This window comes from Eublepharis macularius, chromosome 11, assembly GCF_028583425.1.
Source record: "Eublepharis macularius isolate TG4126 chromosome 11, MPM_Emac_v1.0, whole genome shotgun sequence".
In the NCBI taxonomy this organism is placed as follows: Eukaryota; Metazoa; Chordata; class Lepidosauria; order Squamata; family Eublepharidae; genus Eublepharis; species Eublepharis macularius.
The window spans coordinates 65,935,911-65,949,263 of record NC_072800.1 but is presented as its reverse complement, the minus strand read 5'-3'; the positions used below and the strand labels follow the sequence as shown (position 1 = coordinate 65,949,263).

The 13,353-nt window shown below is 42.4% G+C and overlaps 1 protein-coding gene across 1 annotated transcript in view; it reads left to right on the top strand.

Annotated features, from left to right (window-relative positions):
* Window positions 1-13,353, top strand: part of CUBN (cubilin) — a 201,053-nt gene that overhangs the window by 103,577 nt on the left and 84,123 nt on the right. The window contains exons 30-32 of the mRNA XM_054990953.1: window positions 7,834-8,008; window positions 9,637-9,818; window positions 13,089-13,245. Coding sequence (XP_054846928.1) covers window positions 7,834-8,008; window positions 9,637-9,818; window positions 13,089-13,245 — 514 coding nt within the window. The remainder of the gene's footprint in view (window positions 1-7,833; window positions 8,009-9,636; window positions 9,819-13,088; window positions 13,246-13,353) is intronic.

The following is a 13,353-nucleotide window of genomic DNA, read 5'->3' as shown; positions in this document are numbered from 1 at the left end:
AAGCCTCTGGGAACACGTTATTCCCATTTTTGAAATTTTCATTGGTTACAGGTTCTAGAGCTAATGCAAAGTACCTGTCTCGAAGTTTCTTGGAGACTATTTGCTCCTGTACAAGCCTGCATGGGTGTTGATGTCATCATCATAACAGGGACAGGCCCTGGGCAAAGGTCCAGGATGGAGCCCAAGAATCCCTGCTGGTTTACCTCACCAGCCTCACCAGGAACAAGCAAGGGGAGGCCCCTGCCCCATTCAATGTGGATAGGAGCCACCAACCATCTGATCCAGACAAAGCAGGCAAAGTATCTGCTGCCACTGACTTGGCTGCCCAAGAACTGGATGAGGCAGGCATGAATGGCCATCACTGAAACAGCTGCTCAGCCCCCAGACAGAGCAAGCACAAATGGCTATTCCTATGGACCCAGGTGGCCAAGCCCCAGACAGGATGGTTGCCACTGATCCCAAGCTGGCTGACTGAGCCCCAGACATGGCAGGAACAAGAGGCCACCCTTGATTTGGCTGCCTGAGCCCCAGATGTCATGAGTATGAACAGCTGTTGGCACAAGAGGGCATCCCAACTCCCAAACAAGGCAGGTGCGAGTGGTGGTGATAGTGGTGGCAGCTTGCTGTTCTCTCCTACTGAGAGGATGGAATCATGGGCAGTTTGCCCCTCAGCACAGGGCCCAGGGCAGCTGTACTGGTTAGGACCCCTCCCCCCATCACAAGGAACTGGTTCTCTCTTCTGTCGACTAAGATGCTTCCAGGACCCTGCATTGGAACTCTGATACTTGCCTTCCTCTTTCTGCCCCTTCCTCTTTCTGTTCTTGCAGGGCCAAGTTGCATTGCTGTCCTCTGCTCTACCAGAGAACCGTCATGCTAGGGTTAGGGAAGAGAAATAATGCAAATCATGCTTATTATTATTGTACCTAATGGTGTGTTAGGTACAGTACACTAGGTGTATAATGTTCTTGGTGTTTTGAGTGGTTATAAAGAGAAGTGAATAACTAATAAATAACATTTTTAAGGTCTCTATGTTATGATTTCCATATTAACATCAATGTCCATATTAACATCCTGTCTGGGGCTTGAGCACCTGAGTCCATAGGGATAGCCACTTATGCCTTTCTTGTCTGGGGGCTGAGCAGCTGTTTCAGTGATGGCCGCTGTTTCCATGTCAACTACTCTTAGTTTTTTCTTAGCTTTGAGCTAGGTAATCAAAGAAATCTTTCCACTTTTTCTGGAATTCTGATATTGGTTTATTATGCACATAAGAAGTTAATTTAGCCATTGATGCATATTTATACAGTTCATCCACTCAGACATATCATTTCTGTGTACTTTCTATTGTCATTTCTATTTCTCTTTTCAAATAAAACATTAAATAAATAAATACCTAAACATGATGAGTGTGATCTGCAATCTAAATTAGGTAGGCAAACAAAAGAGAGAGCAAAAAGTGGGTTTAAGTTCTGTACAGACAAGATACCACAAAATAGCAGCACTATTAGACTACAACTGCCTTATTCATCTTCCATAACTGGGTAGCTTAATTTGCATATTAAACAAACCTGCCATTTAAATAGTGTTATCAAGCATCTCCTCTTCTATGTTAACTATAACAAAAAAAGTTGGGGAAGGATCACAGAAAACTCCTCTTTGCTTGATGCTTTGCTCATGCTGGGATTTGCTCAGACTTCAACGTCAAAGGTTGTCAGATGGAACCCCTATGCTTTCTGATGTGTTGCTTTAGTACATGGCTCTGCATCTGTTCAATTAATATGCAAGTGGAAGTTCTTGTTCAGGACATTCTTGTTGGATTCTCCCCCGTCCCCAGTCTTGAATCCTTCACCATTAAATGTTCAAAACGCACAGAGCTTATCTTATAGCATTTATAAATTAAATGGCCTCAGAGACAGCTGAACGGAGGTTAGGGCTGCTGTTCTGGGCGTACAGTGGGGTTTCATTAGTTTCCATGAAGCTAACTGTCAATAAAAAGTTGATAGGACTGCAGCCTAATCATAACTTACTCAGAAGTAAACCTTATCCATTTTAATAGAACAACTTCCAAACAAGTGTGCCTAGTATTGCAGCCTTAAACAGCTCACATACCTCTCAAGAGCACACAGTAATATTGAATCTAAGAGTCTAATACTGAGTCTCTGCACAGACCATTAAGGAAATGACTACTAAAGAGTAACGCTCAAGAGTCCATAATTTCAGTTACTTAACTGATCCTTGTTTGCCAGCAGTAGCCTGTACTGCTCCTTCCCCAACCCAAGTTTGTAGAATCTGAATATGTTTTGAATTGCTATTCTGTTGCAGACCAAGACAGGTACCCAACTGAAACTATCATCATGTTTTTATTTGGCGTACCTATTCCAAAGCATATGTGGAAGATCAATATACAGAAGAGCATCAAGAGCACTTTCTTTAAAGTAGAAAGGCTAGTCTAGGTGGCAGAGTTTTTGTGAGCATTAGACTCTGACTGCTTTTACACACTTTGGATATTGCCCTTTCAGTGCACTAGAATTGGTCAACCAACCATGTTTGGCTGGGCACCCTCTTTACCTGTACTTTAGCAATGTGTGTGAAAGCAGCCAAAGTGTTACCGAATCCTGGAATTAAAAAAAGTTAGAAGCAGGATTGTATGAAAAGAAAATTGCAAATCATTCATTTTTATATACATTTTAAAATAAAATTCTCTCCAACCTGCACAACTTCCAAAGCCAAAGGCATCTGAAAGACTGGGTAAACTAGATGCCTTCCATCCACTAGATAATGCCTGACTCCTTCTGACTTGCTAGTGCACCATCAAAAATTATTTTCCAGTTTTGAAATTATAAAGTTTACATCAAAGGTGGACTAGTATGGGGAAAAGGCTTTGGAAAGGGCAAGCAAAAAGAATTGGTCAACCAACCATGCCTAGCTGGGCACCCTCTTTACCTGTTCGGGGCAAACATGCCCCCCCCCCCAAAGGAAAGGAGAACCAACCAGCCATCCTGGCACATGCAGCTTGGCTTGCATCCTCCTCCCTCCACGCTTGCATCTGCCCTGTACAGGATGAGATTTGCTGCTGCTGCTTGCATCATATGCGGGGAGGGTTGCTCCTCCAGAGCCCACCAGGACTCTCCCCAGTGGCCTTAATAGCCAATCTGTCCCTGGACCACAGTTTTTTCCTGCAGCTCTCAGCCTTACAGAGAGCTGAGGAAGGGATTAAGCAACACTGTCCATTTTTGTTCTTCTAAACAGAGGCTAATTTTTATTACATTACTGTGAAATGATTGCCATAATTAGCACATCACAAAATTTGCAAAATAGCTATCTTTTGCAATTTTTAAGTAATGTAATACCAAGATGACTTTGCAATCTGGAAATGGAAAACTTTCTTTACACGATTGCTCCACTCCACACTAGCCCTGTTATATACTGCATTCCTTTTTCTTGCATTCAAAGCACGACTGATGAGATGGTTAAGCCAAGCTCGATCTTTGCTTCTCTTTCTGAACACCTCTTTCTCCTCACAAGATGCAAATGATCATCTCTGAGCAGGGACCGTTTTGTTCACTGAGATCTACGCCATGAGGATGGCCAACCGCAAAAAACAGCCTTTCAGCTGCTCATAACTTTGGAATGCTGGCTTGACTGTTACAATCAACGGAACTAACAGAGCAGAAGCAAATGGCAAAAACAGGCTAAAACCACAGGCTTTATTGTGCTGCACTGCACCCTGCGTAGTCTGTTGGAAGAACGGACTCTTTCTTCTATGTCCCTTTTTTTCCACTATATGTTACTTCTGTATGAACCACACCCCAACATTCTTTCCTGACTTCCCTGCTCATTTTTTTAAAAAAAATAAGTGGATGCATATGGTAACAATTGGCTTTTTCCTTTATAGCCCAAAGTAATGTTTTTATTTTTTCATACTTTTTTTCTTTTCTGTCATGGAAACTGTTTGGCTTGTTTCTGCCACAGCCTTTGTGAAAACTTCTGGTTAACTGAACTGGCATACAGTGAAAATAAAAACCACTCCTATTTTTTTTTTTGTAAAAAAAAATGCCCTTTAATTTCAAAATCGTACAAAAGGCTATTGTGAAACAGGCTGGCAGTGTAAAAGGGCATTTGATAAATGGCATCTTCTCCCTTGAGATTGCTTTCACGTCACTTTTACAGCCTATGGGGCCTAGTTTGTGGACAAAATGCTGGTTCTTCTGAGGGGCCTGAGATGAAAAACTCCCTGCTCAGCCTTCAGCGAGTCTGTAGGGGCCAAGCTACAAGTGATGAATGACGTGTCATTTGTCACTTGTAGCTTGGCCTAATCAAGTGTCATTTGTCACTTGTAGCTTGGCCTAACCAGGCTCACAAGGTTTGAATTGTAAAGGACTTTGCATCCTAACTCCACACAGGAGCATGAGCTTTGAATGAGTTCCCAACCAAGTACAGTCCTCAGTTTCTCTAACAAAAAGATTTCATATCAGCGGTAACGGTATGCAATTCAGGTAAATAATCAAAATCCATTCTGAATAGACTCCATTTGTTAATATGGTTAATATATTTACTCTGAACAGGAAAATTAACTACTTTCAGAAATAATGAGGGGGAATTGTTCATCCTCTGTATATTCTCTGGTGCCTTGCTGACATTTCAGTTTCACTTTTAGGAGGCAGTAAGGGAAAGGGAAGAAAGAGGAGAAAGTGACCAAATAGCTATGTGCCTGGCAGAGATACTTTTTAATAAGGTTATCAGCTCTGGGTTGGGAAATTCATGGAGATTTGGAGGTGGAACCTGGCGGGGGAGAAGTTTGAAGATGGGCCTGCAAGTCTCTCACTTGGGATGAGGGAATCCCTGTCCCTATCTGTTGCCCCCTGGCTGATAGGTGGGAAAGGAACTGGTGAGGGATGAGGGAGAAGCGCAAGCGCATGCTCCGGCATTCCTTCATCACGCCAGAAAATGACATAATTTTCTGATGTGACAGGGGAGCTATGGGTTGCGCTGAAGCCCAGTTCATTCAAAAGCCTCTTTGGAGGTGATAAGGTAAGTACCCTACTGGAGGAGAGAGGTTAGCACTTTGCTGGTCCCACCCCCTACGCCCCTGCTTTGGCTCCTGTGCCCCCTGGCAACCCGATTTGGGGCATCATGCCACACAGTCTACCGTGCAAAGCAGCCATTTTCTTCAGGGGTGCCAGTCTTTGCAGTTTGGAGGTCAGGTGTAATTCTGGGAGATCTCCAGGCCTCACCAGGAGGTTTTCACGTTTAGGCTTCAATGGTGGGAAACAACATTAGACTGCTTCATATGTTATAGTACTTTCGGTATGTATTTTGTTTCTGTGGCAAGGATTTTGCTCTTCAGAAGTATCTGAGATGAGCAAGTAAGAGTGAAAATATAAGGACAGCTCTTTCACTACTATGTGATGTAGGATTGCTAACCTCTAGGTTGGAACTGCCCAGCTGTCCAAGGGCAGGAAAAGGGTAGGAAACTGGGGAAAGACAGGCAGTGTCACAACGTACTGACATTACTCCCCATGCAGCCAGAGATGATGTCAGCACATCACTGGGGGATGCCAGGAACACTCTGGTATTTGGCCCAAGCTCTATGTTAATGATAGAGTTTTGCCCAGAGTACCCCTGCCATCCCCTGGTAGTACACTGATGTCACTTCCAGCAATTGCTCTGCCTGGCATTCCTACTTCTGGTACAGTGATGTCATCATGCTGGCGCAATGATTTAGAACCCCTCTCAGACTCTATGATAAAACTATAGCGGGGGGAATCTTAGATTGTTGTAGCAATATGATGACATCATTTCCAGGGTTGTGGAATCAGAATGTTGCAAATAGAGGCAACTCTAGGAGGTGGATGATAAAGTCATGTTACAAGGGGTGCCCACTAGCAAAGGGGTGCCCACCAAAACCATTGTGTCTGAGATTTTAGCCAATCCTACAGAAAAACAATACCATATATTGAGCAACCCTGGGCTTCAAGCACAGAAGCACTTTCTCTGTTACCTTAATTAAGATTTCCTTTGAGCAGCATCACTGTAATATATCCAGAACATCTTTTAAGAACTGATAGCACAGAAGAGCAATTATACAAGTAATTCAAGTGTATTGCCTACAAAAGCCAAGTTTGCTACCATCTGAAATGAAAACAGATATTCAGACTTTTTGAGCCAATATAATCAGCCCCCGAACCCAATCAAAATACCTTCATCTTTCAGCACACTTTTAAAAAATGATGGTGGTGCCTACTAATGTATTTCTCCCAGTTGGAATCAAAGCTGGGGAATGAGAATAGATCCATTGTTCTTTCCACTGGCATATTTCCCTTGGAAAAATAGGGGTGTGGGATTATTATTTTTCTAATTCCAAAAGGAAGAGGATGGTGGGGTGGATCACATTATTGTGATAATTATATTTCAACAAAACAAGTAATTGCTTTTTTTACAAGCGTAATTCTAAAAAATACATCTATCTAGCAGAATTTCTTTCTCTAAACACCCATACACTATTGTAACTGTTACAGGAACATTGTTCTCACAGTACTTTCCATGAAGAGGGTTTGTGGGTGGGGCAGGATCAGAGCTGTTGGCCCCACTGCCTATACCTATGTGTGTTTGGTATTAGCTATGAACAAGTCTCTGTATACACATTTTGCTTGCAAGATTGTTCAAATACAAAGCCCACTGGGCGGTGCTAGGCTGGTTAGTCTTTCTCTTAGTCTAAATTTATCTCATAGGATTGTTATCAGAATAAAAGGGGGGAATTAAAATAGGAAACTGAAGCTTGCAAATGCAAGATTGTATCTATAGAAACTGTGCTCACTCACTTATATCTATATAGACTTTTTGTTCATAAGTTGTACAATATGCATGTGGAGATTGGGCAAGTGGATGTGATCTTAAATAATAACTTGTAACCTTCCCTAGGTAGTTTGGTAGACACTAACAGGGAATGGACTGTGGTAGGGACGTTAACCTTCCCCTGCTTAGCCATGCCATTTCTCTGGTAGAAATTGGGTCCTCTAGGATATGACTAGCTCTATTAGGGAAAAAAGAAGTGTATGCATTATACGTGTCCTTCTTTACCTAGTGTGACTGATAGGAGATCAGGGATTGGGGCTGGTTTCACTTGGGGAAACAGTATATCACACTACCACATTCCAAATCAGGGTCCCAGCAACTACTTTTTAATATGAAAGTGCACGTTGGAAACCATTCATAGATATCCCCTGTATTTTGTCCCTGAGATAAAATCATAGTCAAAATGCCTTTCTGTGGTTAATAACAACAACAATATTCGATTTATATACCACCCTTCAGGACAACTTAATGCACACAGAGCGTCTTACTAAGTATGTTATTATTATCCCCACAACAAAACACCCTGTGAGGTGGGTGGGGCTGAGTGAGCTCCAGGGAACTGTGACTAGCCCGAGGTCACCCAGCTGGCTGCAAGTAGAGGAGTGAGGAATCAAACCCGGCTCTCTAGATTAGAGTCCCGCGCTCTTAACCACTTCACCAAACTGGCTTAATATCCTGAAATAGCTCTCTGAATTAATTTAAAAAAAAACACAGACATGATTCTCAGTCAGAGGACTGGAGTTGTATTCCCCTGACATACGTGTTTTCTCCTTTTAAAAAATATTTAACAATCATAGTCCATTAGAGTTCTGTGGTGACACAAACTCTTTTGGTGTTGTTGTCAGTGCCAGAATGGCCATTTAACAAGAATTTAGAGCTCAAGTCTAACATTGAACTTGGCGTTCCTGCTATGTGGAGCACTTTAATAAATGTGTTTCTCATTTATCCCCCTTTTTACAATCATTTCTTTTCTCTTTGCAGATCTATGGTGGGCCTGACTTTTCTTCACCCAGGCTGACCCAGCTTTGCATCCCAAGATCTCCTCAGAATCCTCTCCATGTCTCAAGCACTGGTAATACCATTGCTGTCCGATTCAAAACAGACAGATCTGTGAATGGAAAGGGGTTCAATGCTACATGGCAGGAGAGAGCTGGAGGTAAGAGTTGTGGTATATGCTTGGATGATGGATGAGAATTTCTGTTAGGCTGTAAATTATAATAAGGCATGGACTTCATTGGTTAGGAAAAAAGCCTCAAACTTTTGTGAGGTCCAAAACATTCCCATAACTAGTTATTCATTTAGTATGTTTTCATGCTGCCCTTCCTCCGAGAAGCTCTGAGTGGCATACATTTATCTCCCCATCTCACAGCAACACTTTAAGGTAGGCTAGGCTGAGAGAATGTTCATGCAGTGTCAATGGGCATAGAAGGGTGTAGCTCTTCTTAAAATTTCATTTTCTGAGTGGTTCAGGATCACTGAATGAACTTCTGTGATAAGTGAGGATTTGAAACTGGGACTTCTAGAGCCTAGTCTGACACTCTAACCACTACACCATGATGGCTCTCAGGTTAGTATAGCTTTGTTCTCCATGGGGTCAACTCATTCTTCATGTGCTTGATCAAAGACTTACCTATGACTAGTGAAACTAAAAATCTGATAAAATGATAGCCAACAGGTGCCCTAGAGAATGCTAGAATGTATACTGATGAGCTCAAAGCACAGCTTTTTCAGAGCAGCTTTTCCTTCACCTTTGAAAATGGCTTTGAGTCTGACTCCTAAATTCAGAAAGGATACTCTTTATTGATTGTCAGAGAAGTTAAACTGCTGAAGGAGCAGAAAATAGAACTTAATTGCTTTGCCTAGAATATCATGAGAACTTCTAGAGGAGTTAGCCATGTTAGTCTGTAGTAGCAAAATCAAAATGAGTCCAGTAGCACCTTTAAGACTAACCAATTTTATTGTAGCATAAGCTTTCGAGAATCACGTTCTCTTTGTCAGATGCATGGAGGGCAGAAGGAAACTGGTCAAATATAGAGGAGGAGAGGTGGGGAGGGGGGAGGAGGAGAGGGGGGATGTAAACAACTCCTTTGATATGGAGATGCAGACAGCTCCTTTTGGTGTGGGGATCAGTTTGCTTGTGTAAAGGTTCAAAGGAGTTTGCCGTGTTAGTCTGTAGTAGCAAAATCAAAAAGAATTCAGCAGCAGCACCTAGACTATCCAATTCCACTGCAGCACAAGCCTTCGATAACCACAGTCCTCCCCGCCAGATGCATCTGACAAAGAGAACTGTGGTCCTCGAAAGCCCATGCCAGGTGCCACTGGCGTGAGAACTTCTGTAGCCTTCTGTCTTAAGCATGAGCCTCACTTCCAGAGAAATTTCGATATATACTTAATTTTACAATAGTATTTCTTCGAAAGCAAAAGTATTGAGGAGGATTTAAACACTGAAAACATTTTGTTTCGCTTTTGCACAAGACTGGTGTCAAGTTGTGGTGTGCCCCAAAGGATCACTGCTGCTTGTGACCTAAAAATGTCCCTCATTTGTGCAGATTCATTTTTTTTTCTTCCAATCCCCTTCTGGCAGTATTGCTTGCATCAAGGTACCGCATATTTGAAGGGAAGATGATGTGTCCATGTTTGGAAAATGTAGAGTGAGTAGGCCTGTGAAGTGACAATGCATAGGTCCATTTTAACCTCAAGCATGTATAAATTGTTCTCCCCACCTCATAGCCTGCCTGCTTATCTACATATTCATCTAACAGGTACCTATTAACTAATTTCCAGGGTGTGGAGGAATTTTCCAACTTCCACATGGTGAAATCCATTCTCCTAACTATCCTCAACCGTACAGCAACAACACTGACTGTTCTTGGCTCATCCAGGTTGACAGTGGCCACCATATTCTGTTGAACTTCACAGATTTTGAACTAGAATCTCATCGTACATGCACCTACGACTATGTGGCAGTGAGTAAGAAATCCAATGGGGACTATACTGAACCATTCCGTTTTCCCTTCTTCTATCCTGTCCTATTGACCCATTGAAACCACCTTAAAAGAAACATGGAAACTCAGAAGTGTTAGAGAAAATCATACTCTCTTCTTTATAACATGAGTGTGCAGAGAGAGAGAGAGAGAGAGAGAAAGCGCACACACATACATACAAATATCACACAATTGTCAGTGTGATACTATCTGCTTCTTCATTGGGGGAACAATCCTCTGCTATGTAGCTACCCTCTTTTCCAGCTTGTTTGGGCATAATAAAGTATTTCATGTTTCTTATTATGCCATTGTTTTTCAGCACTGTTCATTTTTGCAAGAAAAACACAGTTATATATTAAAAAAATTCATCCATATGTTTTCCAGCCAAGGAGTCCGAGGCTACATCCTCAGCCTAATTTCCTTCCCAGCATTTGGAGATGATTTGGGCATGAGGAAAATGAGGCACTTTGGGGGGAAGCATACAGATCTGCTCTCTAGAAAGATTTATTTGTTGTGATGCTTTAGGCTTCCTGACTTCTCTGTATCCCTTGAAATCAAGTAATGGAAATAAGCTTGAAAAATTATGACATTTAGAAAGTGGCAGTGATGTTTTCTGAGGATCAGAGGTCTTATTGTTGTTCCTCTTGAGACTCACCACAATGTGACTTTTACCCATCGTTTCTACATGTGACATGCTTTACAATTTACTGTGTCCTGCAAAAATTCAGCTTTCAGTGGATTTCCAGGATGTGGCAAATCTTACATCTTGCCACATTCAGAGTAAAAGTCATGCAAAAACCCCATGACTTGCTCTATACGATAAGACTACCATAAACAAAGTGTATGTGACCATCAAGGTCTCGGATCGTGCATATAAGGATCCACTAGCTATAGAAGGCGTTCAACATATTCCTGAGTGGCACAAAGCATTTCCTCTGTACTGAGTCATGTGCTTTTGCAAATGTTTCAACAAGCTTGAGTCAGCTTCAAGTGGTTATTATACTGAAAGAGAGAAATCTCTGCTCCACTAAGTATATTATAAAAGTTAAGTTTGTAAAAATATTGGCAGGAAAGAAAATAACGTTGGTTATCTTGTTCTCATGTAGCTGGTCAGTGATGCCGGAAAAAGTTGTTTGCTGTTGGCAATCTTTTTTTCATTTGTCTGAGTGTACTTACAGACAACCAAAGCACTAAGGAAGAAACCAAACTATTTCTTAATTTACTAGGATGATAATAACAATAATAGAGAGGAGGAGGAGAAGGACTTAAATGACATCTGTGCAGAGGCAGTCTTAGTGATTTTGGGGCTCTGTGCAGAACTCAAGAAACGGGCCCCTCTCCCACAAATGAGGGAGGGAGGGAGGGAGGGAGAAAGAGACACCCCCCCCAGCCCATCTAGCCATGTGGGGCTTGGCCATGCAGAGCGCCTCCCAGTGCCATTGAGGGTCTTTGCTGGCTGACTGGGTGCCTCCTCCATGTGCTGCATGGGCACCTGAGGGACTTTTCTTGGCAGCCAGCCAGGTCCTGCTCCCCACACTGCGTGGCAGAGGGGGTTTTCTGGCCATCTGGGCACCTGCTCCTACACCATGTGGCTTTGGAGCTTGGCCAGCCAGCCAGCTGCCTCCACCCCATGCTGCATTGCTGAGGCACTTGGCTAGGTGGCCGAGTGCCTCTCTCTGTGCCGCACGGTATGACTGGGGGGCTTCAGGGGCCGGGGTAGCTGCCCTGGATGCCTTGTGCCTAAGACCACTCCTGCATCTGTGGGTGGAAGAGGGGAATGTATAATCCTTCCTGTGCCTTTCCCTCAAGTCCTTTTTTTCTCTCAGCCAGTCTTACTCCTGGTTTCAAAGCCTGGCTGGGGAAAAGTGAAAGGGCAGTTTTTTTCTGTGCAATATTTGCAGAGAAGACTCAGCAGTAAGGAAAGGATTAAATAAACCCCTGCCACCTGCAGAAGCCCCCTCCCAAAGTTATGAGAGAAATAAGAATCCCATGCAACACGCACAATTCATCTGACCCTCAACTCCTGACAGCAACATTTATGCAAAATGTTTTGGGGGGCCTATTTCTAAAATTTGCAACTTGCTTCTACGAGGCCCTAGTCCTCCCAGTTGTTATCTCTGGCATTCAAAGATACAGTGTTTCTGAAGCTCCCTGTTTGGAGGTAATACAGTGCTAAAAGCTGGGAGAGGGGACAAAGGGAAGGTTCTGGCTTCTATGCCCTGCTTGCAGATGTTCCAGGGTGTGTGTTTGGGAAATAGGATGCAGGACTCAATGGACTACTGGTCTGATCCAGGAGGGCTCTTACTATGGTCTGATGTTCTAAAATAAACTAAGAAAAAATGTCTAGAGTCTCAAAATGCTCTTGAAATTCTACATACACAAAAATGAATTATTATTTTTTTTGCTAGCCAAGTATTAAGTAAAAGATTGGGGGGGGGGCAGGGATCAGACACCTTTTTGTCTCTGTTCCAGACACAGGTGACATGCTGGATGTAAACATAAAAAGACAAAATTGAGATTTCCATTTTTTTAAAAAGTGCTCAATGAAAGAATGTAATGGAAGAGTGTGTGTGAGGTTTCATATTCAGTCCAAGTTTTTTGTGCTTTTTTCTTGTGATGATATCGATATTTCTAACATTTACATAGTCTGAATTTCAATCCAATTACAGGTTTGCATATTCATATTCATGAAGCGTTCTGATCACTTATCATACAGCATTGTGTAGAGATCGTTAAATGCAAAACAATAAAACAAAGACAGAACCAAGATAAAGTGGCAACAGCAGCAACTGAACTGAACTTATAGGAGAAGCACCCATAGATGAGCCCTTCCCAGTTATTTACTTTATGAATTACTATAAAGAGATTGAATAAGCCCTAAATAAAAGAGCAAAATATTGGGAGGTTAGTCACAAATGCTGACAGAAAAAAATGTCCATGGCTTAGATATAACATAATTAATCTCTGCTATCACCAGTTACATCTGTTGTGAGTCATCATCACCCTGTGGTTATCTGTAGACTCAGTTTGCTTAGAAATATCACAAACCAGACCTTTTTTTCACCCATTGTCCACCTTTTTTTCTTTTCCCTTTCTTGTTTTTAAAGATCCTGCATTCTATCTGAGAATTCAGTTCACTTCATCTGACAGAGTGGGCTTGTGCCCAAGAAAGCTATTCACCAAGACCCTTGGGTTGTTTTACAGTATGCTGAAGTTCTAAACCTTAATTCCACCTATTGTTCTGTTATGCAGGTATTCGATGGGCCTAATAATAATGCTCCACTTCTTCGAAAAGTCTGTGGGAGGCTGCAGCCTTCTCCTATAGCATCCACCCTAAATACCATGTTTGTGCGCTTCCGCTCCGATAGTAGTGTTCATCACAGAGGCTTCCGTGCTCTTTTTGCTGAAGGCAAGTTCCTCGCCTGCCATGAGCGTATTTTCATTCTGATCATTTGCTGGTTTTTACTAGGCCTTAACATTTCCTTTCGTAAAGATCTGCTGGGACTTTACAACACCA